The sequence below is a fragment of the Quercus lobata genome, chromosome 10, assembly GCF_001633185.2.
Source record: "Quercus lobata isolate SW786 chromosome 10, ValleyOak3.0 Primary Assembly, whole genome shotgun sequence".
NCBI lineage: Eukaryota > Viridiplantae > Streptophyta > Magnoliopsida > Fagales > Fagaceae > Quercus > Quercus lobata.
The window spans coordinates 21355669-21380262 of record NC_044913.1 but is presented as its reverse complement, the minus strand read 5'-3'; the positions used below and the strand labels follow the sequence as shown (position 1 = coordinate 21380262).

Genomic DNA, 24594 nt, shown 5'->3' with positions numbered 1-24594 from the left:
TAGTATGATTCTATGATACGATTTGCACCTATGTATCGGACGTTTATGAGTACTTATGATCATAGTTTTAAAACCTGAACCATTTAAAAAACCGAAAAAGATAGAAATTCATAGTTTTTGAGGGAGGTCGAGCTGTGATGATATTATAATTATTTTAATAATTAATTTAATACGAAAATAAATTAAAGAAACATATGAAATTACCGATTTTCAAATAATAGTATTATTTCAAGTGTTTAACAAAATTATAAAACATAGCAATATTTCAAAAAATTATTGTACTACTATAATTAAAAAGTAATTCTTAAAAATTTAAACTGAGAGAACCTTTTCTTTTCAGAAAAAAAAAAATTAGGCCTTTAATATATTAAATAAAAAAAACCTTAAAGTTCAGAGTTTGTGCAATGCCAATGCCCAATAATTTTTTTATTAAAAAATAAAAAATAAAACAAAACAAAAACAACCAAGTACACTGTCCTACGTGCCAACCAAGTACCACGAGAACTTAGGCTTATTTAATAGTATATTTTTTTTAGAGAAATGATGGGTTGTTTGGTTTGTGTTTTCAAATAACCATTTTCAGTTTTTAAACAACATTTCACATATTTTTACATACTTTTTCTCTCACATGTATTTTTACAAATATTTTCAAACAACAATTTTCAGTTTTTAAATATATATACCAAACTACTTGGATATATCTACAACATTTTTATAACAAATCCTAAGTGGCAGGTTGTTACTGGTTGTTATTGTTGGGTTAAAAAAATAATCTCAATGCTAAATTCAAATTTGAACCAATAATAACTAACCACCTATTATTTGTTGTAAATATATTGTAAATGTAGCACCTCTCATTTTTTTTTTAACCCACCCTACTTCCCAAAGTCCATCTAGCCCCCATTAGGCGTTCCATCTAGCCCCCATTAGGCGTTCTTCCCTAGTTACCCACCGCAGTCTTTCTTTCAGGTCTTTATTTTCAATTTCTCACCCAAAAAAAAAAAAAGACTCTCACTCTCCGTTTCTCTTTCTCCTCCCTCAGTATCTCTTCTTCAAATCAAATCGGAGATATTAGACTCCCATCCAACCAAATTTAAAGACAGATCTTGTGATGATGAGTTGTCTGCAACGAAAGAACGGAGTCCAATGAAAGAGATTGAGGGCTTGGACTTCAAGCAGCGAAGAAAAAAAGTCAGTTATCACCCATTTTATAAAGATAAGTTAAAGGAAATATCTGACCACCCATTTTATAAAGATAAGTTAAAAGAAATATCTGACCGGTAATCCAATGCCGAGTTCCAAAAATCAAGGGCCCGTTTCGTAATGTTGTTCTAGTAACGTTGTTTAAGTGTTGTGAAAATACGTATAGATAAAAAAGTGTTGTTGATATATGAGTTGTACACCATTCGAATCGCATCTTTACAATATTAAAGACTATGCCTATGCCCATCAGAACAGTGAAAAACCTCAGCAATTAACATATGCCAACCCCATCAGCAAAACTCACATTCCTATGCCCCCAAAAAAATAAAAATAAAAATAAAAACCCGGCAATTTTATCGTATGCCAACTTCATTACCCCTAAAACACAATTACTCATGCTACATAAAAACATGATTATCCATATCAGTTCCTACTCCTCAGAGTTGGGATTATTGGTCCGGCTATAACAGAAACAATTAAATCAGTATTTCACAATATTCTAGAATGTAGAAACAATTATGATATTCCCATCTATTGATCTATCATATGATGCCTCATTCACCACAGAGGCTGCAAAAAGGTTATATTTAATTCATATCTAATAACCAGATCCAAAATAAAATGAGATTTACAAAGAAAATGTCATCAAGACAACATAATCTCAAAGTCTGCTACAAAAACTAACACCCTAAATATTCTCTTGTTCACAAGCATACAGTAACACTGCCCAAAGTATTTCCAGTTTTCCACCAACTTAAACCACTTGCAGGAGACAATGTGTACACACAATAAACAAAATTATCCAGATTGTGGTTCAACCTTCAGAATTAAGGTACCTGAGGAAAAAACTTAACCAACCAAAATTTGAACAAATTTAGTATATTCTATAGTCGTACCAAATTGGCATCAGTTTGAAGGCACAAGCACAAGCAGTGCATAACTTATTAAAATTGTTTAAGTAATGTGGAAAACTCAAAATAATACACAACCCAGTAATAAAATTCTTATGCTCATCAAAACACATAAAACAATCAAGAATGTCATTATCTTGACAGTGAGATGGACTCCATCCAAAACAATATCTACATTTTTAACAACTAATGCTCAAGGATTTTTTTTTTCCAAAATCATATCTGACCGTAACTTACCATCAGGCACCATGGGCAGCTCTTTGTGCCTTCCTACGCTCATACTCAGCATCATCTGTGGGCAATTCAAACCGGCAAACAGGGCACGTATTCCTAATCCCCAACCATGGCACAATGCAGTCACCATGGTACCGATGGGCACATGGTAGCTGCTTAGCTTGCTCCCCAACACCAATATCATCCTTACAAACTGCACAAAGCGCATTTTTACCCTCCACATCTTCCTGGGTCATAACCACTGAGGCCAAATTCTTAACAACAGATTTGGAAGCCGGAGGCTTACCCGTTGTATCATAATCATTAAATTGCCCAAACAACATTTCATACTCAGCATCTGCATTATAAATGTAATCCTCATGATCACCAAAGTAAGGTTCAGCATCGCTATCCAATCCAAGATTCATCTCCAAATTATTAGCAGTCAACAACACTTCCCACTCCAAACTCTCCAACCCTACAACTCTGACCGCACCCGCTTCCTCTACTGGGGGGCCAAAAACGGGCACCAATCTCTCATCCTCTTCAGCATCATCGTCGATAAACATGCTCAGGACCTCTCTCTCGTCAACACGACCATCAACTTCCTCCACTTCCTCCCACTCGAAATCTTCATTAACTTCCCTGTGATCCTCCAGTTGAAGTGAATCCCAACAAAGATTTCTGAGGCTCATGCTCGTATCATTGTCATCATTGTCATTACCAACCTCAATCTGAACCTCATGTATACCATCCAATTCTCCAAAACAACAATCATCACCATTCATCGAATGCAAATCGATCCCCAACACGAGGTCGTTCTCATCCTCGTCCGAATCAGACCCAAACCCAACAACACGAACGCAACTCTCAAATTCCACAGCACTTACCGTAGACCGTGCCTCACCAGATTGAGACCTCGAAACCCTCCTTCCCACAAAAAAATCCTCATCATCCTCCTCATCCTCATCATCATCAAGATCAACAACACGACAAGTCTCGTTATGGGCCCGATCAAAAAAATTCCTTTCAACCTCAAACCTAGACCCAAACCCAAACCCTAAATCAAGGTCCAACATCTCAATACCCACATCACGATTATTGATATTATGGCTATTATTACCTTCAAAAACACGAAAGGTTGAATCTTGAAGAGCTTCGCAGACGAGATCTGGGTCGCCCATCATCACCTGAGACTGCTCGACGCGTTGGTGGAACAGATCCATCACGAAATTCACTTGGTTCTCGCGGTGGCCGAAGAGGTAGGTGCCGTTGGAAATCGAATCGATGTCCGAAACGTCGTCTTCTTCTTCTTCTTCTTCGTCTTCGTCTACAAGTCGAATCCGGACCGTTGATTCAAGGTGATGAATATCGGAGGGTGGTGGGAGTACGAGGTCGGAGGAGTGGAGGTTGTTGTGGTGGTGGTGGTGGTGGGAAGAGTAAGAAATGGTGGCTAGGGTTAAGGTTTGGTGAGGATCGTCGATGGGAGCGTCTAGGTCGAGGAGGTTAAGGTACGAGGTGGCCTCTGCCATTTGATGATGTTTTGTGAGTTTCTTGCTTTTCTATTTTTCTTTTCTTTTTTTTTTCTTTTTTTTTTCCCTGTTCAAAAAGAATGGGTGTGTGTGTGTGTTTTTTTTTTTTTTTTTTTGGATTTAATGGTGGTGAGGTAGGAAATTACGAACGTGTCCTGTGTTGTTTCGTGGAATGGACTTTTCTTACTTGTTGGGGCCGAGGTTCTGACATCAGGGTTTCCCAGCAATTTCGTTGGAGACTGTAGGACATTTGTGTCCGTAAAGGGAGGGACAACTGAGAATTCCTTGCCACTTTTTTGGTTTTTTTTTTTTCTTTGTTTTTTTTTCCCTTTTTTATTTGAATAATTTGTTTTTTTTCCCTTTAGTTATGAACAAATGTATTAATTTTTAGGGTAAATTCCACAAACCTACCCTCAGGTTTGTCATAATATCCAACTAGGTCCAACACAATTTAAAACCTACCAATTTCATCCTAAAAGACCATTTTGTCCCTAATTTTTATTATCTCTTCTTTCTCTCTCGTATCTCGTTACTCTCCCTCTCTGTCAACTCTCTTCTCTGAGTTCTCTTTCTTAGAACTCTCTCTCTAACCGGTGAAACCCATGAGTTTTGGTCATCGGAAACACCACCCAGCAAAGGACTTCCCGATTCCCACCGCAGGTTTGAGTCGTTTGACGCCATCAGTGCTATTTAACGGACTCTCGTCCCTCTCAAATCGGAACCCACGCGGTGGTGATGGTGCTTCAATCTGGTCACCGGCGAAACCCATAAGCTTGGTCATCGGTGTCAGCAACACCACCATGCAAGGGTCTTCTCGATTCCCATCAAGTTTAATGCCATCAACAGACTCTCGCCCCTCTCTCTCTTATCAGAACCCATGTGGTGGTGGTAGTGGTGATGGTGCTTCGATCTAGATCTCTCCATTGTCTTTGCAGCGACGGCATGGATCTCGGCATGGGCTTTAGATTTCAAATTTGGGTAGTGTTCTTCAGGGGATGATGACCCAATCTCGTGGTGTGGTTTTTTTTTTTTTTTTTTTTTTTTTTTTTTTTATGATTTTACAATGGGGTCTTGGGTGGTTTTGTATTGATTTTCTGTGTTGTGTTTGGTTGGGATTTTTTCTGGTTTTTGGGGATTTTTGTTGGGTTTTTATGGAGATTTCAATGGGGCTTACAAGCGGATTAATGGGTTTTGAAAGAGTGATTTTTATGTGCTTTTTTGTAGCATTTTCAAGGGATCTTCAGTGGGATTTTGGTATTGTTCTTTTGGATTCAGAGATTTGGGTTAGGTATTTTCGGTCAGAGAGAGGTTTGAGAGTGAGATAGACGAGAGAGAATAGAGAGTTTGTATGTTTAGGGGCAAAGTTGTCTTTTTAGGACCAAATTGGTGGGTTTTAAAATGTTCTGGACCTAACTGGTATTATCACAAATCTCAGGGTAGGTTTGTGGAATTTACCCTAATTTTTATTAGGTTTGAGATTTTAGTTACCATGTTGGGTGAGAGATTGACACATTGGTTGGTATATTCACTATATTGATTTAAATTTTTTTTTTTTTTTTGGAAAAGATATTGATTTAAAATTTTAAACACTATTAACGAATTATTAATATTTGAGTTTGACCGATAATATAAATACATATATATATATATAGAGAGAGAGAGAGAGAGAGAGAGAGAGGCTTGTGACTAGTAGCCAGTTTCACTGGATACGATAGAATACGAACATATGTTCACATCTCAACATGTCCAATAAAATTGACCGCTAGACACTAGCCTCTGATCTCTCTCTCTCTCTCTCTTTATATATATATATATATATATATATGATAATGGCAATCTCCAAACCAAAATGGTTTTCATTATTGGCCATGAGTTTTATAAATCAATGATATAATGATTTAATTGGGTGTCATCTATTAAGAGAATCAAGTTTTAAATCCTACTTTCTTATTATGCTATCAAATTATTAAAAAATAAAAAGTGGTGTTTTACAATGCAACTATTTTGAATTTAAATATTCTTGAAAAATATAACATTATTTGTACTTCGTTGGACAATGCAACTATTTTGAATTTAATTTATAAACATGATGTATTGTACTTAAGTTTTGTCTTTTTTAAACACAACAAAATATTTATTAAAATATTTATTTATTATGTTGTTCATGTATGACCAATCACATTTGTTGTCATATCAATTTGTTTTAATAAAATTGATAGTACCTTCAACATTTTTCTTCAATAAGGATTTTATAACTCAATAGCACAACATGATACCCTTTATTAGAATAATCAAATTAGAATCCTCATTCCTTACTATCCATTAAACTATCAACACAGGTTTTAGAAACCAAAATCGTAACTTGGCACACGCCTGTTTTCTTCTTCTGTTTTATGGGTTTTATAAATGATGGATCTTCATTCATATTGAGGTTGGAAGGTTGCTATCGGTGCTGGCTCCAAACCTAGGCCACTTAGGTCTCCACTTGTCCCAAAATAATTTTAAAGGTTTTAAAGCCCCCATTAAACAAACAAAAGGCCCCAAAATTGTACCCAACAAAAAATCCCAAAATTATAGAATGATAATTAAAATCCCCCAAAATATGTTTCCATCTTCAAGAAAGCCCCCAAAATTTTAAGCTAATAGAAATCCAACAAATTAAAATCCTAAATTGTTTATTAAAAAAATTTTATGAGTTTAATATGAATGTGTTGAATTATCATTGTAGGGGCTAGGGCCCAAAATGATGTATTGGGCCTTGGACCTTGTCCGAGGACACTAACAAGTCTGAGGAGGAGAATACGACTTAGATGATCCACATTACAAGTCTCAAACGGCAAATGCAAACCAGGTGTGTATTCTAGCAATTGAGATGCGCCCCCTGAACACGTGAGAGGGAAGAAAATTAAAAATATCAAAGGAAAAGCTGCCACCACCACATTAAATACACTGCAGCTACTTTTCTGGCCGCATTAATGTAGACAAGACCTCTGAACAGTGCTGCCTTGGCTGCCACAACTCACAGAGGGCTGAAAGGGGTGTCTGATAGGATGGGTACTCAAGTGGGGATCCAGATGATCAACAAGTGTAAGGTCCAGATGATCAGAAAAAAGCTATATAATGTGGAAGAGCTCCCATGAAGAGGGGGGGTGGGGAAGAAAAAGAGTAAGAGAGAAAATATTGTAGCATGCTAAACAATTTTAATATTATGATCTATATACGTCAAATTTTGGTCTCCTCAAACCGAATGTCCTTTGGCAATAATGACTTTTATTTGTGTTTGATTGATTTTTAACTCCATGCCAGCCGTTGCCCAACTCATGTAGACCTAGTTCTTTAACCTATACTCTACAAAATTCATTGTGTTGGGTTTATTAGACCTGGGTTCCATACGTTTAGACTTGGGCTCCAAATCTTACCCTTACAATTGGCGTCGTCTGTGGGAAAGAACTTGGGTGTTAGTGAGTGCGTCAGTTAAACATGGTAAGATCAGGTTCACACCAAGAAAACCCACGACAAACAGATCCCCAACGGACAGAACCCATAGGGTCTCAGCGGCAGAGTAATCTTCTTGACCCTAAGCAAAATCAGGGCAATGAAAGGAATTGAGAGGGGAGTGTGCATACCATCCAGATGAGCCAAAGCCATTCCCAAGTGGGCAGTCACGTATCCTAAAGACAAAATAACCGTCAAGCTATGCAGCAAGAGATAGACGACTTGAAAATGAGACTGCGCTATGCACAGCGAAGGCAGTCCCCTTCTAGCTCCGACATATCCTCTAATGATGAAAAGGATGTCAGTTACAGGCGGAGATCAAGAACTCCCCCAAGCGAAACCTTCTCTTATGAAGACGAGTACCGTTATGAACGGAGACACAAGAGCCCATCTGGTAATGGCCTGGGTAATGATGCCATGAATAAAGTTCTGGATCAGATCTCTAAGTTACCATTTACGCATAAGATAGAAGGGGCTAGACTACCTCGGTATTTCCATCAACCTACGTTCACCATTTATAATGGCCGAACGGACCCTGTGGAGCATGTGAGCCAGTTTAATCAAAGAATGGCCATCCATTCTCAAAATGAGGCTTTGATGTGCAAGGTTTTCCCATCCAGCCTAGGACCTGTGGCGATGAGGTAGTTCAATAGCTTAAAAACAGACTCCATAGATTCCTACAAGCAGCTCACCCAAGCCTTTAGCTCTCGTTTCATTACGAACAGCAGGGCTCCTCTACCTCTGAGTTCATTGTTGTCATTATCCATGCGCGAAGGAGAAACTTTAAAAGCATACTCGGACAAATATTGGGAAATGTACAATGAGATGGATGGCAACTATGAGGACGTCGCCATCAGCACGTTTAAAAGTGGTCTCCCCACTGAGCATTGTTTGAGGAAATCCTTGACTAGTAAGCCTGTTACCAGCATTCGTCAACTTATGGACAGGATTGACAAATACAAAAGAGTGGAAGAGGACCAACTGCAAGGGAAAGGAAAGGAGAAGATCATCCCTTAAAAGAGGAATGATTTCAAGTCGGAACGATACAACAATAACCATCCGAGAAGAGATTTCGCAGGGCAATCAGAATCAGCCAACACGTAGACAGTTAATGTCGTATTCAGAAAGCCGGTACACCAGGTTTTAGAGAAAGCCAAGAATGAGTCATTCTTCAAGTGGCCAAATAAGATGGCTGGAGACTCCACAAAGCGCAACCAGAGTCTGTATTGTCAATACCACCAAGACCACGGATATGCTACCGAAGACTGCAGGAACCTATGGAACCACTTGGATTAGTTAGTCCGAGAAGGGAAATTGAGCACCTTTTACATCCTTCCAGTGGTCATCCAGGTCAAACAAACCAAGAGCCCGAAGAGACATATCTTTAAGACCCCCATGGGCACGATAAATGTCATCCTTGTCGCTCCGGGAAGAACCAGCTCTTTTTCCGCCAAAGTAATGTCTGTGGCTCGGCTCTCCACTGAGGACAACAATCGGGAGTCCAAAAAGTCCAAGAAGGGAGCCTCACCTGTGCTGGGATTCTTGGACGAGGATAAGATTGGAACCATCCAACCCCACGACGATGCTCTAATGGTTACACTCAGGATTGGGGGGTTTAATGTGAAGAGAGTACTGGTAGACCAAGGCAGTGCCGTGGAAGTAATGTACCCTGACCTGTACAGGGGGCTGAACCTAAAGCCTAAAGACCTAACGACATATGATTCCCCTTTAGTGAGTTTCGAAGGAAAAACCGTTACACCAATGAGCCAGATCAAACTGGCCATACAAACCGGTTCAGACGTGGTGGAGGTGGATTTCGTTGTGGTCGACACCTATTCGCCTTACATAGCTATAGTGGCTAGACCTTGGCTCCACGCCCTAGGAGCCATTTCTTCTACACTTCACCAGAAGGTGAAATACCCGTTGGAAGGCCGAGTCAAGGAGATTTTGGGAAATCAGGCCATGGCCAGACAGTGCATGGTGGCTGCCATCTCGCGCCAATCCAATGCAGAGTCCTCGGCCTCTATTAGAAATGACTTATAGCAATCAGCCACCTCGGCAATACCTGTTGATGAGCCAGCTGAGAAGGTGAAATGCGAAAATCTAGAAAGGGTGATTGTTGACGCTAATCCAGAGAAATTCTTTCAAGTTGGCTCAGAACTACCCCTCCGAGAGAAAGAAGAACTGATTGGGTTTCTTAGAAAAAATGTGGAGGTGTTTGCATGGGACGCCTACGAGGCCCCAGGGATTGATCCGAGCTTCATTTGCCACCACCTAAACGTTAACCCATCCGCCATTTCCAAAAAGCAACCACCTCGACGCCCGTCAAAAAAGCATGCCAACGCTGTTAGGGATGAAGTAACAAAGTTCAAAAAGGTAAGGGCTATCAAAGAAGTCTTCTACCCCGAGTGGTTGACTAATACAGTAGTGGTAAAAAAAAAAGAGTAGGAAGTGGCGAGTTTGCATAGATTTCACAGACTTGAATAGGGCGTGCCTAAAAGACCCGTTCCCAATGCCTCGGATAGATCAGTTGGTGGATGTAACTATAGGCCATCCTCGAATAAGCTTCTTGGATGCCTTTCAGGGTTATCATCAAATACCACTAGCCCCAGGTGATCAAGGAAAAACAGCATTCATAACTCTTATTGGAAACTACCACTACAAAGTGATGCCTTTCAGTTTGAAGAATGCAAGGTCTACCTACCAAAGGATGATGACTAAAATGTTTGAGCCGCAACTGGGCCAGAGTATTGAAGTCTACATAGACGACATGGTAGTAAAGAGTAAAGTGGTTTCCGAGCATATGGGAGATCTCGGAGTCATTTTTGGCATCTTAAGAAAACACAAACTACGTCTCAATGCCTCTAAGTGCTCATTTGGTGTCAGGTCTGACAAATTTTTGGGCTATATGGTAACTCACAAGGGAATTGAGGTGAGCCCAAATCAGATCAAAGCGGTTCACAATTTACAAGCTCCTCGGCTTGGATTTAATTGAAGAAAAAAGAGAAAATGCAATGATTCAATTGGCCTATTACCATCAGAAACTCAAACAAGGGTATGATGCCAATGTAAAACTACAGCTGCTAATGCCAGGAGACCTGGTGTTGAGGAAAATTTTTGGTAACGCTAAGAACCTATCCTGGGGAAAGCTGGAGCCCAACTAGGAAGGCCCATATCGCATCACTTCAGTAGCAAGAATAGGTGCATATTTTTTGGAAGACTTAGATGAGAAAACTGTACCCCGCCCATGGAATGTCAAAAACCTAAGAAGGTATTATTATTAATAAAAGCAGTTTTGCCTACACTATGTTTTATTATAATTGCGCGTCATACGGTTCACTACCATCCAAGTGTTAAACAGAACCTAAGTCCTGCATGGCTCCTTAGACCACAGGCTTAGGAGAAATTAATAACTTATGGCATCTATCCAAGTGTTAAACAAAATCTAAGTCCTACATGGCTCATCGGACCACAAGCTTAGGGAAAATTAATAACTTATGACATCTATTCAGACTTTAAACAACTCAAACAGGTTTTGAAGAGGGTGCGTTTCATAATTTTAAATTGCATATATGTTGATTTTAAAATAGGATTTGAAGCCTAAACAGGCCCAAAGCAAATTTAAACCTATACTTACGTGTAGTATACGGACTGTCTGCATGTCAACCTTCACTACCTAAGATTCATTGCACAATTTTACTCCTAACACTTAGTCATTTTGGAAAAATATTATTGTAAACTCTAACCGAAGGCACGGTTATATTTACTTAGAACAATGCAATAAAATCCAAACAACATCAGGCAAAAGAACAAAGGATGAAAGAAGGAGCATTCACATTAGGAGATAAAGATAATACAATACTATTGGACGAGACGTCTTTGAAAACAAAAATAAAATACAATTCTACTTCAAAATGATACTAAAAAAAAAGAGGAAAACCCTAGGGGCTAAACATCAGCAGGAGGGTCTTCTATTTGCTCTGGCTGAGAAGGAGGAACATCCTTGGTTTAAGGGTCAACCCCATGACCCTCAACCTCTGCAACCTTCTCCTTTGAGGGGTCCTTTGATTTGGAAAAGGGTTTTTTCCCTTTGCCCTTGCCTCTGCCCTTCTCTCCCTCGGCTTCCTCGCCTTAATCGGTAACTTGGCTAGGTCCCTTTGTAGTTTTGGCTATTAGGATGGCATCTGGGATTGCCACAAGTTGCTCAGAAGTTTCAAGGGCATTAGCAGGGACCTCCCGGATCTCTGGGGGGTAGAAGACGTTTTCAGGCGGCCTCCAAGCAGAATTTGCAGGGACACCCGCAACGCTGAGAGCCTTATCCCATGTAATGCTGCAGTAGTCCCTGCATACTTCTGACAGTTCCTCGACAAGCCTTACTTGCGTCTCCTCCACGCCAAGTTAATAGGCTGCCCTCTTCTCGGCCTCAGCTGCTTCCTTGGCCAGTTGGGTTTCCTCCTTAGCCTTCTGCAACGCGGCTTTAAGATCTAGGACAGCTTGTTTCTCAGTGGCAAGATTGATCTCAGTCACGTGCAACTTCTGGCGTTGGTCCTCAGCTTGCTTCTCTGCATTTTTCAGGCCAGCCTCAACGCTCAGACGGCCTGATTGTGCCTCCTTCAACTTCTCAGTCAGCTCATACTGCTCCTGCTTGATAGTCCCTAGTGTTTTCTCTATCTTGGCGCGAGAGAGGGCTTCAACGTTGGCCAGCTTGTGAGCATCGCGATACCACTCCTCGGCCACAAAAACCTACCGAGTAATCTGCCTAAAGATCACAAAACGACATGAGTTAGAACAAAATATGATTCAATATTTATGCTTGTAAAGGGATAAGTTGCCTTACCATCACAAAGTCCCTCTTTAAGGACAGGAAGAGTTCGTTCTGCGAGAAACGCCTGTAAGCGTCCATGTCCCTAGGAAGGAGCATAGGCTGCTCCAGGACTTCAGCGATGTACCCTGCTCGGCCCCTCTGGTATTCCTGGACTAAGGCGTTCCAAGGAATTGGTGCCCCATCCACCTCGAGCTGAGGGCTCCAAGTACGCTGTGCCACGCGCACTTCAGCCCTTTCCAGCTTGTCACAGCTCTCCACCGACGGGGCCCTCTTGTCCCGAGGTTCTCGAGTCACCTTTTGGTGTTTTGCACCATGACGAGGGCCCACCTCGCCTTCCTCAAGCGACTCGGCCGGCCTCTTCTTCTTCAAGTCAGGGTTAACCTTCAAGCCGAGGTTGACGGGGACCTGTGGAGGGGCAGGAGGAAGGTTGGAGGGTGCTTAAGACTTGGTGGGCACCTTCGAGGTTGACCCTTTGCCCCGAGCAGCCATAAGCTCCCTTAAGCTCTTATTGCCCTTATTCGAAGCCATGTTATCTACCTCTTCGTCAGAGGAATCGTCCGGGCAGGCGATCACAAGGGGAGAAGCGCAAATGCCGGAGTTTCTATCTGGCTCACCCTCGACATCTGTGAGTTTAATTAGAGGAGCCTTTGGATTATCTTTTTCAAAATAGAACTCGTCTATCTCCTCCTCTAATGAAAGGCGAGATGATTCAATCTCCTCTTCAACAGATGCTGCGGCTTTAAGATGGTCTTGTGGAGGTGGCTGTGCAACTGGTGGAAGGTTCTATAGAATGGGCAAGGTAACCAGCGGTAGGTCCTTTCAAGCCAAAAATCCTGGCTTAGAAATGTCGATCTGAGATAACCTTGAACTACCAGCTCTTATTGATTGGCCAACATCCAGAAAAACGCGGGACAGGGGCTCGTAACCCAAGATCAGATGAGCGGCACGCAATTGTCCATCCTCACTTACAAAAATCTCCGACCTCATGAGGTAGTTAAGAGCTTGAACGGTGGTATGGCTGAGCCGCAGAGCAACGTGGGCTCTATCTGCAAAACAGCCGAGAAGGGAATTATGGTCAGATCGCTAAAAGGATATTTTCTACCAAAAAATGAAGTGCCAAGTAAAAGGAATAAAGCTAAAAGGTTAAATCTCCTTCCAAAGGGACTGATCCTAAAGGTACGACATCTGGATCTCCTGCCCGAGTTGGACAATGAAGACCATCACTCCATTCCCCCGAGGCAATCAGGTAGTCATCCTTCATATCCTTATTGGACTTGGGAAGATAGGATATTAGCCTAACATCCTCGGACTGAGATTTAAGGTAGTACCCCGCGCTGGCAAGCTTGTGGCACTCATACATGTGAACCACATCGTGCCACGTGAGCCCTAAGCCCATCTTCTCGTTCACGGCATCTACACAGCCCAAGACCCTAAATAGGTTGGGGGCGCACTGATAAGGGGTCAACCTATGGTTAATCAAATAGTCTTGGGTAATCCTACACATGGGGAGCGTCATTCCTCCCTCTATGAAAGCGATCATGGGAATGACGACCTGACCCATATCTCTATCGGTCAGTACTCGATCCGGAGGGCAATATTCTAAAACCACCCTCGGTGGAATACGGTACCTAGCTCTAAAAGCCTCCATAGCGGTTGGTGTATCTCCTAAACACTTGAATTTACCCATCTAGATGAACTGAAAGGCCGAGGAGGAAGACTGAGAGGAAAAAAATGGTAATATAAAGGAATGAGAACTTACGGGTACTCATATAATAATCCCTGAAACTTTCAGAGATCTTTTCAAAGAAAAGCTTCTTATAGGAAATGACTACGGAAACTCAAGAGTTTGGTGCGTTTTATGAAGACTAGGCGCTGGAGTTCTCTGAAGTTCTTGAATATTCGTAAAAAAAAAAAAGGCAAAGGGGGTTCCTTCAAAGCTTTATATAGCAGGAGAAGATGAAAGAGATTACTCCCGCTCAAAATACTAGGAGAAACGCCAGCAGTTGGATCTGCGCTTCGCCATTGGATGTAGAGGACATAAAGCCACCTGGAGTAATTAATAGTGCCTCGTAAACTACGACGCGACAGAAGTCACTCCCACACGTGTGAACCAAAAATCAGTTGGTCTTATCTCTTAAAAAATCAAAACCCTGCTTTCCTCCTTGGATGGAATGGAAAAATCGGAGTTTTGAGGGACTATTGTAGGGGCTAGGGCCCAAAATAATGTATTGGGCCTTGGACCTTGTCTGAGGACACTAACAAGTCCGAGGAGGAGAATATGACTTAGATGATCCACATTACAAGTCTCATCAATGGGGGACAAAGGGAAGAAGGTCCGAGGAGGAACTCCTCCTCGGACACGGCAAATGCAGACCAGGTGTGTATTCTAACAATTGAGATGCGCCTCCTGAACACGTGAGAGGGAAGAAAATTAAAAATATCTAAGGAAAAACTGCCACCACCACATTAAATGCACTGCAACTACTTTTCTAGCACATTAGTGTGGAGAAGACACCTAAACAGTGCTGCCTTGGCTGCCACAACTCACAGAGGGTTGAAAGGGGTGTCTAATAGGATGGGTACTCAAGTGGGAATCCAGATGATCAACAAGTGTAAGGTCCAGATGATCAGAAAAGAGATATATAATGTGGAAGAGCTCCCATGAAGAGGGGGGAGAAGAAAAAGAGTAAGAGAGAAAATATTGTAGCATGCTAAACAATCTTAATATTGTGATCTGTATACGTCAAATTTTGGTCTCCTCGGACCGAATGTCCTTTGGCAATAATGACTTTTATTTGTGTTTGATTGATTTTTAACTCCATGCTAGCCATTGTCCAACTCATCTAGACCTAGTTCTTTGACCCATACTCTACAAAATTCATTGTATTGGGCTTATTAGACCAGGGTTCCATACGTTTGGGCTTGGGCTCCAAATCTTGCCCTTACAATCATTTAAAACTAATTTCCCTAACAATATGTAAAAGATATTACCATAAAAATATGTACAAAAATATTAATAAAAAGCAATAAGAACCGTTTTTAAACAAAAAAAAAAAAAATATATATATATATATATATAGGGTAAATTGTAGATTACACTCCTAAAATTTGAGAATGACTGGATTTTACACCCTGAAGTTTTAGAATTTAGATTTTACCCCCTGAAGTTTGGTGATGTTTGGATTTTACACCCTAACATTTCAAATTTTGGATTTTACCCTCTATATTTTAGAAGTGTTTCAATTTTAATCTCTAAAGTTTCCAAATTTGGGAGTATAAAATTCAAACAACCCTAAACTTTAGGAGGTAAAATCTAAGTTCTAAAATGTCAGAGTGTAAAATCCAAACACCACAAACTTCAGGGGATAAAATCCAAATTCTGAAATTTCAATGTGTAAAATCCAATTTTTTTTTTTTTTTGGTTAAAGTGTAAAATTCAATTACCTCCAAACTTTAGGGATGTGATTTGCAATTTACCCAAAAATATATGCAAAAGTTGAATAACTAATATTTAACATATTAAGAAAATCACAAACATTTATTGCGTAAGGCCCCAAAGTTGAAAACTAGTGAAGTTACTTGAGCTGAAATCTTGATCAATTATGTTCAAAATTGTTAAACAAGACAGTTTGATAATCATACTAGGGTCTTGTAATTTTTGAGCTTAGCTTGCGTGGGCTCATTGCCATTCTAGAACTTTGTGGGTACAAAAGTTAGTTGGAGCTTAGCTTTAAAACAAATTCTATTTGGGATTTGTTAACGATTAACGTCAGTACATGAAACTCAAGTGTTTTATTTATTTATTTTTTATTTTAATGTAATTTCCTAAGTTGGAACACACTCAAATTTATATAAGGAAGCTTAACCAACTATAATAAAGGTGCCGAATCTCACCAAACGAAGCCAACTCACACAAAACCACGACAAGAATGTTCGCCTAATATAATAATGAATAATCCTTTGTTAGAGTAACAGTTCAATATTTAATAATCGAAATTTGAAAATTAATATATTTAATAATAATATTTACTTAAATTAATATGATTTTGAAGTTATTTAAGAATCTATTCTCTTTTTTTCCCCCTTAAAAATATGATTTCACTAAAGATGCCACGATTTTCACTTGAAATTGTTCTTTGAAACCGCCATTTTAGCACTTAAAATCGATTTTAAAAAATCTAGTTTTCTAAATAACTTTTAAAAATAGTACTAATTCAATAAATTATTAGAGAATGATATTATTTTGAAAATTTTGCGAAAAGAACGAGGATGCTTCAAACTACGGCAAAGACAAAAAAATTTATGCTTGTTTTGTCATTCTCAATTCCACAATCCACAAGTGTCAAGTGTCAACTACCCTCTCTCAAGATTTCAAAAAAAAAAAAAAAAAACTACCCTCTCTCACTGACTTCCACTATAGGTCCCACTGCCCTCTGAGGTGGCTTCCACGAAACCACAAAAGAAAATATAGGATCACGCTTTCAATAATAGTATAATACTAATAAAAAGGTTGAACTAAAAGACAAGTCTATTGGCAAAAAATAAAAAACTATAAGACAAGTCTGATAGGAGGATCACTTTGGAAAATGTTCGAAAGGCAATCATTTCTAGTTTAGTGAAAGAAAGATTACACTTCTCTTCCTAATCATTGATCCAAAATCTTTTTTTTTTTTTTTTACTTCATTAGTTTCAGTAAACACTTCTATTTCATTTAATCTTCATCGGGGATAATGTTCTTCAGTCCCAAACATGCACATCATCCAATCAATCCTAAAAGTTGTTTTTAAAAAAATCTCTTTGATCTTCCAACAACTAATCAATATGATGACACAGTTTCCTAAAATGGGAAAAATGTATACATTTTATAAGAATAATCATTTCGATCGAGGGTGTTGATAATTGAGATAGATTACTAGATTGCAAATACTTAGGGAGTGAGACCTCAAATGAAAGGCGCCACAACATAATGCTCCTCTAGGCTCTAGTATAGTTTGCTCTTCATTTTTCACTCCTTTGTCCATCAAGGAGGTCAAGGTAATTGTCGCCAGAAACTTAGGCCAAGGGGCTATGGCTATTCTTGCCAGCTTCTTCACAACCATCTGATCACTTAATTTGTATCAAGTTTCTCAGTTTTTATAAACTATCAGTTGCTACAGAGAACAGTTCAAAACTGAATGACACTAACAATACAACTGATATACAATGTGGTTGCTTGCTGTGATACAAACATACAATGCAACCATGCATTGTGACAGCAGAGATTTAGAGACAAGAATGAAGCCCCTATGCTTCTCAAGTACATAATTACAGAAGAACACATTCCATAGTACCTCATTTTATTGTGCCTCAGAAATGTAGATCAAATTTTCCTCAATGCATGGTGACCCAGAGATAGAATGGAAGACAGAATGCTGGTCTAGGCCATCTCAGCTGGGGTTAAGGCAGATTACATGATTTGATCTTTATCTTTTACCTGTCCCTGCTGTCTTCCTGATATTAATTGGAAGGATCAAACAGAAAGGACATCACTTGACAGATGACTTTAGAAATGGATTTGATGGACGATGAGATTGTACTTGATTCTCCCCTACTTTCTTTACCTCCTGCTTGTTTGATGACTTTATAAACAGATTAGATGGGTGATCTGTTTGTATCTGAGACATTTCTCCTATCTTCCTTGCTTCCACTGCATTTTTTACCTCATCCACCTTCTTTTCCTTGTCAATGTCATCTAGTAATGTAGTTTGTTTCTGTTCTGTTTTCTTTATTCCACCTTTAGCACCCTCTTGTGATTTGGCCTTCTTAGTAAACAGAGGAGCAGTCAATTTTGGTGAAGATGATGAAATTACAGTTTCTGATGTTTTACTTGTTTCAGAAGAAACTAAGGTCTTGCTGACTGCAACATTAGCCATGACAGGTGCATCACCGCTTGAGCTTGGGAGAGTGGTTTGCTTCGTCCCTTTAGCTTCATTAAGCAATCTTTCCTGTTAAAAACATAGAGGCATAAGACAGTGAAGATGAAAACAGATTGTGTCCAATTTGATTGATTAGTGAAAAGTTGTACACCCCTCTTTGGACAACGAAGGCTTACCTCCAACACACTATTGAACCGTTCAGCCAAGTTAGGAAGCTTCAGTGCAGTAACAAGCTTGATTGCACCCTTCACAGATTTTTCCAATGATAAAAGCTTCACAAGTTCAATAGCCCTCACAAGCTTATCACCTGATACCACCACAAGTACGATTAGGATCATTCAATTTCTTTATTTTTCTAGAATATAAATTAGACAAATGGGAAAAGAGGGTAGGAGATAATAATAATATGACTCACCATTGCAGCAGGAAGCAATAAGCCGCAAGATGCACCTATCTTGAGCTGCTTCAGTATTGAAAGCCTCATCATCAAGTGAAGTTGTGTCCAACCCAGCACCAGCCATTTCTTCCATTCTCTTTTGAATCTGAGAGAAACATAATTCTAAAAGCCTCAGCCTCTGAACAGCATTAGTGGAAGATTTTTCATAACCTTTTGTATAGAGAAAAATTTGAAGCAACCCAATCATCCAGAATATAAATCAAACAGTAATGTTCTCAATTACGACACATTAATCAAATTAACAACTAAAACTGACAAGCTGATAGTTCATACAAATTTATGAAAGTAGGCTGTTAAGTACGAAGGAGGAGAAAGGACCAACCTGTAAGAGATGCATGTTGTTTAGTATAAACTCATTCTCAAGAGCTTCAGCTCCAAGGTCCGAGGATGCCACAGGAAATGAAAGATTTAGCAAGGTGAGAACTGGTTTGGGCATCACCTAAAAAGAGGGAGAAAGTCAAGCAATAATTGAAAAAATATAAAGCAGAAAGAGAAGTCATGAGCTATCCTACCTGTGGGAATAAGTCTGGTTTTTTACAAACAATACAAAACAGCTTGCTTGCGTTCAACCCAACCACCCAATAGTTTTCATCTGACTTCTCTTTACTAGCGCTGCATAGCAGATCTTTATTAAAGAACGTTCCGGGTAAGGAGGTTATAAATTATAAGAGAAAAAAATTTATTTAGAGAACAATTCTATATTCTTAGAATAAACTTGAACCTGAAGAGTGGGAGCCAACTGCCGCCATATTGGCTGGTATACACTCTCAGCACACCCTACAAATGTACAAACTCAGATTTAACATCAATAAGCAACCTGCAGGACGGAGAAGTTATATCACTTCAGAAAAGAGCTGAGACTACCTTAGAATCATAGGAGCTTAATTGGCCTTCTTCACTAAACCCAAACCACGTTAGATGTGAACCAGGGGTTAATGGAAGACGTCCTTTGAGAGACTGGGTTCCAGTAGATATGTTGAATACTGTAAACTCTAACATCTGCAAGTTACAAAAGGGTTTACATTTCATAAGAGCAAGTAGCAAATATTATGATATAAATTCAAACAATCAACCCTCAAGAGTCTTCAGCCAGCAGATGGTTATTTTATCCAGAAGACTTTGAAAACCAATATCACCATGGACTCCAGGATTATTGGTTATGGTTTTTGTAAATGTAATTGTTCTAATTTATACAAAGATAAGTCCAGGGTCGAGCCTTGGACCCATCATCACCCTGAAAAAAAGTACGGAAAGTTGAAACAAGACCTGATCATTTGAGGGAAGACAGTCACAAGCATGAGTGACAATTGCAAGTTCATCCTTGAAGCCTGATGCGGTAACCACTGGCCCGTTAAGGGAGAGAATATGTCTCTGCAACAAATTGCATTCGGTGAAACAGATGGCACAGAAAAAATATTATCAAAATTTTAGAGAAATGCTGGCCTGTTAAGGGAGAGAATATGTCTCCGCAGCAAATTGCATTCGATGAAACAGATGGCACAGACAAAATATTGTAAAAATTTTAGAAAATTTTTAAATAAAAGACTTATATATTAGTATTCATATGAAATCATTTTTTTTTTTTTATAATTAGTATTCATGTTAAATCATACATTCAGGAAGCACGGAGCCCATTAAGGAATTGTTTCAATATGTTCAGTATCCTCATTCAGAATCACAGCTAAATATGAGAGAACACAGATTTTCCCTTTTGTTTTTCAGCAGCATGAACCAAACAATACATATCATTCTCACCATAATTGTAAAAGCCCTATTCCCTACAAGCAATCATTCTTTGTCTTTTTTTTTTTAATACAATGCAACTGTCCAGCCATCATTTAAAGTCCTACAATTGCAAAAAAAAAAAAAAATGTATCCATGAAATTTTTCATCCATGATTTGAAATTAATTAACAGTAAGAAAGCCACAATTATCTGAAGAACTAGTATTCATTTTATAATTTTGTCAATGGAAGATAAGTTTAGATGAATTCCAACGAATTCAAGTTTCTCTAACTGTGTTGCTCTTTTGAGTTAGAAGGTTACTACAACCAATTATAAGGTTTTCTTCCCTCTTCCTACAAAAAGTATCTTATTCAACAGGCATATGCAACGTGTATCCCACATGCATGTGAGTGTTGTTGCATATACCTGTTACACAAGGTACCACCTCGTACCTACTTGGAGCTGCTTAATCATGTTGTCCTCCCTACCTTAGACAGGAAAATTACACCATTCTATCATAGGTGCTATTGTTGCACCCTTTCTTTCCAGCAAATTATTACACCATTTTATCATTGTTGCTATTGCTGCACTCTTTGTTTCCAGCAAATTAATGACCCTCCTAATTTTATTTTTTTATATCAGAAATTATAAATAATAAAAACTAATTCAGAAGTTAATAGATTAACCATCACAGTTGCACCACTCTCAGATATGCAAATAACATATTTTGTCAAAAGATAATTCTTAAAATGAACACACTGCAAAGTGAAAGCATAAATTCATGATTCCATGATTACAAACCAAACAATTTTAACCACACCCCCAACCCAAAAACAAAAGATGAACAAAGAAGGTTAACACACCTGCAAACCACTCTCAGAAAATATACGAAGAAAATTAAAACTCGTAATTGCAGCCACCCAGGCAGTACCAAGTGCCACAGCCTTCACTTCTTCCCCTTCTAATCGCATAGACCACTGGGTTTGCATTAAACATCCAAAGTCAGCACACAGAAACTTCATATTCATTGTGCACAGACAATTAAACATTGGCAGGGGCAAGAATGTGCATGTCTAAATTACCACATAAAGTATGAACACTAATAAAGGTAAATGATTGTACCTCACTATTGTTTGCCCAAGTACTGAATGGGCGATACATAAGAGTACTCATGCTCTTCTCACCCTTGCAAGGGTTAGCAAAAATGCTTCCATTTTCATTTAACGCAGCCATTGTAAAGCCAAAATGATCAGTCATTGACGGAACTCGGGGACCACTACCAGTGTCATGAAAGTCTATCTGTATCCATGAACTATTAGTACATAACACAGGCTCCCCTGACCGAGGCATGATTCTTAATAAAAGTTTGACTGCAAAAAAGAACAAAAAAGAAAGGAAAAGAGAAAGACTAGAACTGATAATAAATTAACAAAAGGAATGGATTACCTCTATATGGGAGTATCCATCATGCTCAATTGTGGTTATACTTCCAACCATGTTGTAGCACAAAAAACTCCTTTTTCCAGGCAGCACAGGAGTAGCACCTGGCTGAAATGACTCCTGCATTTTCGGCCTAGCAGATGTTATGCTTCTTAACCCCTCATTCCTGTTATTCAAGCTTTCCTTCTCAATACGATTCGCTTTCTTACGGGATTCAACCTTTGGACGCAAGCTCCATTCATCATTACCATTCTCCTCATATGCAGATGGTTTGCGTAGCCTTTTTCTGCTAGGAGGCTCAGATTCACCATGGCTACCTTCACCAAGATCACTTAGACTACCAGAGGCACTAAGATCTTCTTCCTCTTCATCAAAAAAAAGGAGCCCATTACTATTCTTTGAATTTAATTTTGGAATATCCTCAGTAGGAGATTTCATTGACGAAGGAACAACTGATTCCCATATGCCATACTTTCCCATAACATCAATAATAGCCAGTGCATTGCTAATTGGCTTCCATGCCATGCAACATATTTTATCATCAAATTTCTGCCTGTCAATATCCTGCTTCCGATCAACATCCCAGATAAGAACTTGCCTATCTAAACCAGAGGTAGCCAAGTATTTACCGTTGGGTGACCAAGACAAGAAACAAATAGGTTGTATGTGATCACCTCTCAATGTAAACAGTTTCTCAGCTGTATCTCTATCGTACATCACTACATCATTTCTCAAACCTGGGACAGCTAAGGTCTCCCCATCAGGACTCCAGCTAATCACATTCATGACGGAAAGGTCTAAACCAATGTCAGGAGCTACGCCTTTAAGAGTGTGCAATGCTACTCCAGACTGAAGCTCCCAAAATATGACAGTCCCAGTTGAATCAACAGATGACAAGTATTCACTCTTGGGGTCAAAAGCTAAGCCAGTTACAGGCCCTTTATGTCCTTTGAGAACTCTTGCAATTGAACCATCAATTGTGTTTATCAGCTTAATCCCCTCATCATCACCCGCGGCTGCCAACATGCTCCCTGATCTATTAAATGCAAGGGCACGTATTGGCAATGTGAATCTAGTAATATTAGTCTCAAACTCTCCACCTGATAAGAACCCAAAAAAGAAAAGTTGAGCAAAATTAATCAAACTACATAAACCAAACAAAATTAAACTTTAAGATGATTAGACGCGGCTGAGTGATTTTGCACAGCGAAAGTTTAGTTATGTTCCCAATAAGCATTACCAGGTAGTCAAATAAGATGCGCAATTAAGAGATAAAATGAAGAAACTCAAACAAGTGTTCCAACTATACCTAATTTCTACCAAACCAAAACCAAATCTGGCAATTTTCACACTCCAGACATTCAGAGTAAAACATCAAAACCTACTTTTCAAAACACAAAATCATTTCACACATTCCATCAAGAGTACCATACACTTAAATTTAAAAAAAAAAGAATCCTAAATATCTCAACATTTCACACAGATCTATACGAGCAGACAAGCATTCCAACAAAAATTAAAACATTTCACACGTCAAGCTTGATTCTTTAGAGAATCCCAATAGAGCACAAAATAATTACCATGCGAATCTAACAACTGAATCGATAAATGACACACAGAAAGAAAACCCATCAAGCTAAAAACACAAATCAAACCCAATTTTTCTTTTCTTTTTTTTAAATCCCATCATCAAAATTCCACAAACTTCATACTCAACAAAAGAAACGGAGAAACAGAGATTAGAATACCGGGAAATTTGTAGAGCTTGACGGAGTGATCGATGGATCCGGAAGCGAGGCAAGTGGAGTTGGGGCTAATGGCGACGGCGGTGACGCCGTCGCGGTGGTGGCGGAGGATCCTGGGAGCGCTTGAAGGAAGAAGAGGGTCGTGGATGGAGATAGAAGGGTCAGAAGAGGAGGCAGTGACGAGGTGATGTGCTTGCTGGTCCCACACCACGGAGCAGAAGGAGCCGCCGCCACGGCCATTGCTGGAGGAGGCAGCCTTGTGGGCCTCCCTGAGCTTCACTGACCGGACTTTCATGGCGGCTTTGGAAATGGGTTTGGCTTCGCTTGGCTTGGTTGGTGGGTGGGAATTTGTGGATTTGATTTTTGGAGTTGGGGTTTTGTGGGGGTGTGTTCGGGGATTTGGCGGGAAATGGGTGGGTTTTTGGTTTTGGATTTCCCGGGAGGGATTTTGAGCGAAAGGAAGAGAAGGAAATTACCAAGGAGGGTACAGAGTTAAGAGATATTTTACTTTGGGAACCATTGGTGGTTCTACTCCTTTGAATTAGGCCCATTTGGAATAGACAGTTTTCCTCCAAAGTCCAAACTCACTTTCATTAGATCATTCACGCGTGATCATCCAAAAAAAAAAAAAAAAAATCATTCACGTGTTAAATCATACAAAACATCCAAATTGATTTTGAGGAAATTGACATGTGGCAATTGATAAAATTATCCAAGGTTGCTTTTGGATACATGAATTTGGATTTGAATTTTAAAGTAATAGATTTGAAATACTTTAATTATAAATCTATAAATTATTTAAGTGTGTCATAATGTTATATGAATTTCTAAAATTTTATGAGTTTATAAGTTATTTCAAATTCAAGTTTTGGCGGATTTACCAAATCCAAATCCTTGATTTTTTTTTCTTTTTTAAATTATCCAAACAAGGTATTTGGATTTTAATTAGCCAAATCCAATTCTTGTGGATTTTAATCACCCAAATCTAAATTCTTGTGCTCAAATTATGCCATCCAAACACATTACAAGTGTATTTTACGTTACATGACGTAATTAATCAAGTAATATAATTTTTTTAAATAATACATGTAGATGACTTTAATTATAAGTTGTCGTGTAATGGGATGGGAAAAA

At 39.1% G+C, this 24594-nt stretch overlaps 3 protein-coding genes across 3 annotated transcripts; 1 reads left to right on the top strand and 2 right to left on the bottom strand.

The window, feature by feature from the left end:
• Positions 1-1771: 1771 nt before the first annotated feature.
• On the bottom strand, positions 1772-3919 carry LOC115965338. The gene is made up of 2 exons (XM_031084533.1): positions 2352-3919; positions 1772-2051 (listed from the first exon to the last, which is right to left on the bottom strand). Exon 1 carries the CDS (start codon positions 3857-3859, stop codon positions 2354-2356), a length of 1506 nt encoding a protein of 501 aa, XP_030940393.1. The 5' UTR covers positions 3860-3919; the 3' UTR covers positions 1772-2051; positions 2352-2353.
• A 4830-nt stretch (positions 3920-8749) lies between these two features.
• Positions 8750-9397, top strand: LOC115964501. The gene has a single exon (XM_031083799.1). It carries the CDS (start codon positions 8750-8752, stop codon positions 9395-9397), a length of 648 nt encoding a protein of 215 aa, XP_030939659.1.
• Positions 9398-17264: 7867 nt separating this feature from the next.
• On the bottom strand, positions 17265-23950 carry LOC115964159 (WD repeat and HMG-box DNA-binding protein 1). The gene is made up of 12 exons (XM_031083507.1): positions 23464-23950; positions 21722-22815; positions 21398-21574; positions 21139-21252; positions 19818-19922; positions 19416-19550; positions 19273-19328; positions 19064-19163; positions 18874-18990; positions 18510-18636; positions 18271-18401; positions 17265-18163 (listed from the first exon to the last, which is right to left on the bottom strand). The coding sequence occupies exons 1-12, from the start codon at positions 23753-23755 to the stop codon at positions 17705-17707; spliced, it is 2907 nt and encodes a 968-aa protein (XP_030939367.1). The 5' UTR covers positions 23756-23950; the 3' UTR covers positions 17265-17704.
• Between the last annotated feature and the right edge of the window lie 644 nt (positions 23951-24594).

Bases quoted from the DNA above. Each gene is read 5' to 3' on its own strand.
- LOC115965338 (XM_031084533.1), bottom strand. From the start codon at position 3,859: ATGGCAGAGGCCACCTCGTACCTTAACCTCCTCGACCTAGACGCTCCC.
- LOC115964501 (XM_031083799.1), top strand. From the start codon at position 8,750: ATGGGCACGATAAATGTCATCCTTGTCGCTCCGGGAAGAACCAGCTCT.
- LOC115964159 (XM_031083507.1), bottom strand. From the start codon at position 23,755: ATGAAAGTCCGGTCAGTGAAGCTCAGGGAGGCCCACAAGGCTGCCTCC. The intron at 19,551-19,817 runs GTCTTGTTTCAA...TGTAACTTGCAG, and splicing joins GTCTTCCCTCAAATGATCAG to ATGTTAGAGTTTACAGTATT. The intron at 19,164-19,272 runs GTTCAAGTTTAT...TCTGCTATGCAG, and splicing joins AGTTGGCTCCCACTCTTCAG to CGCTAGTAAAGAGAAGTCAG.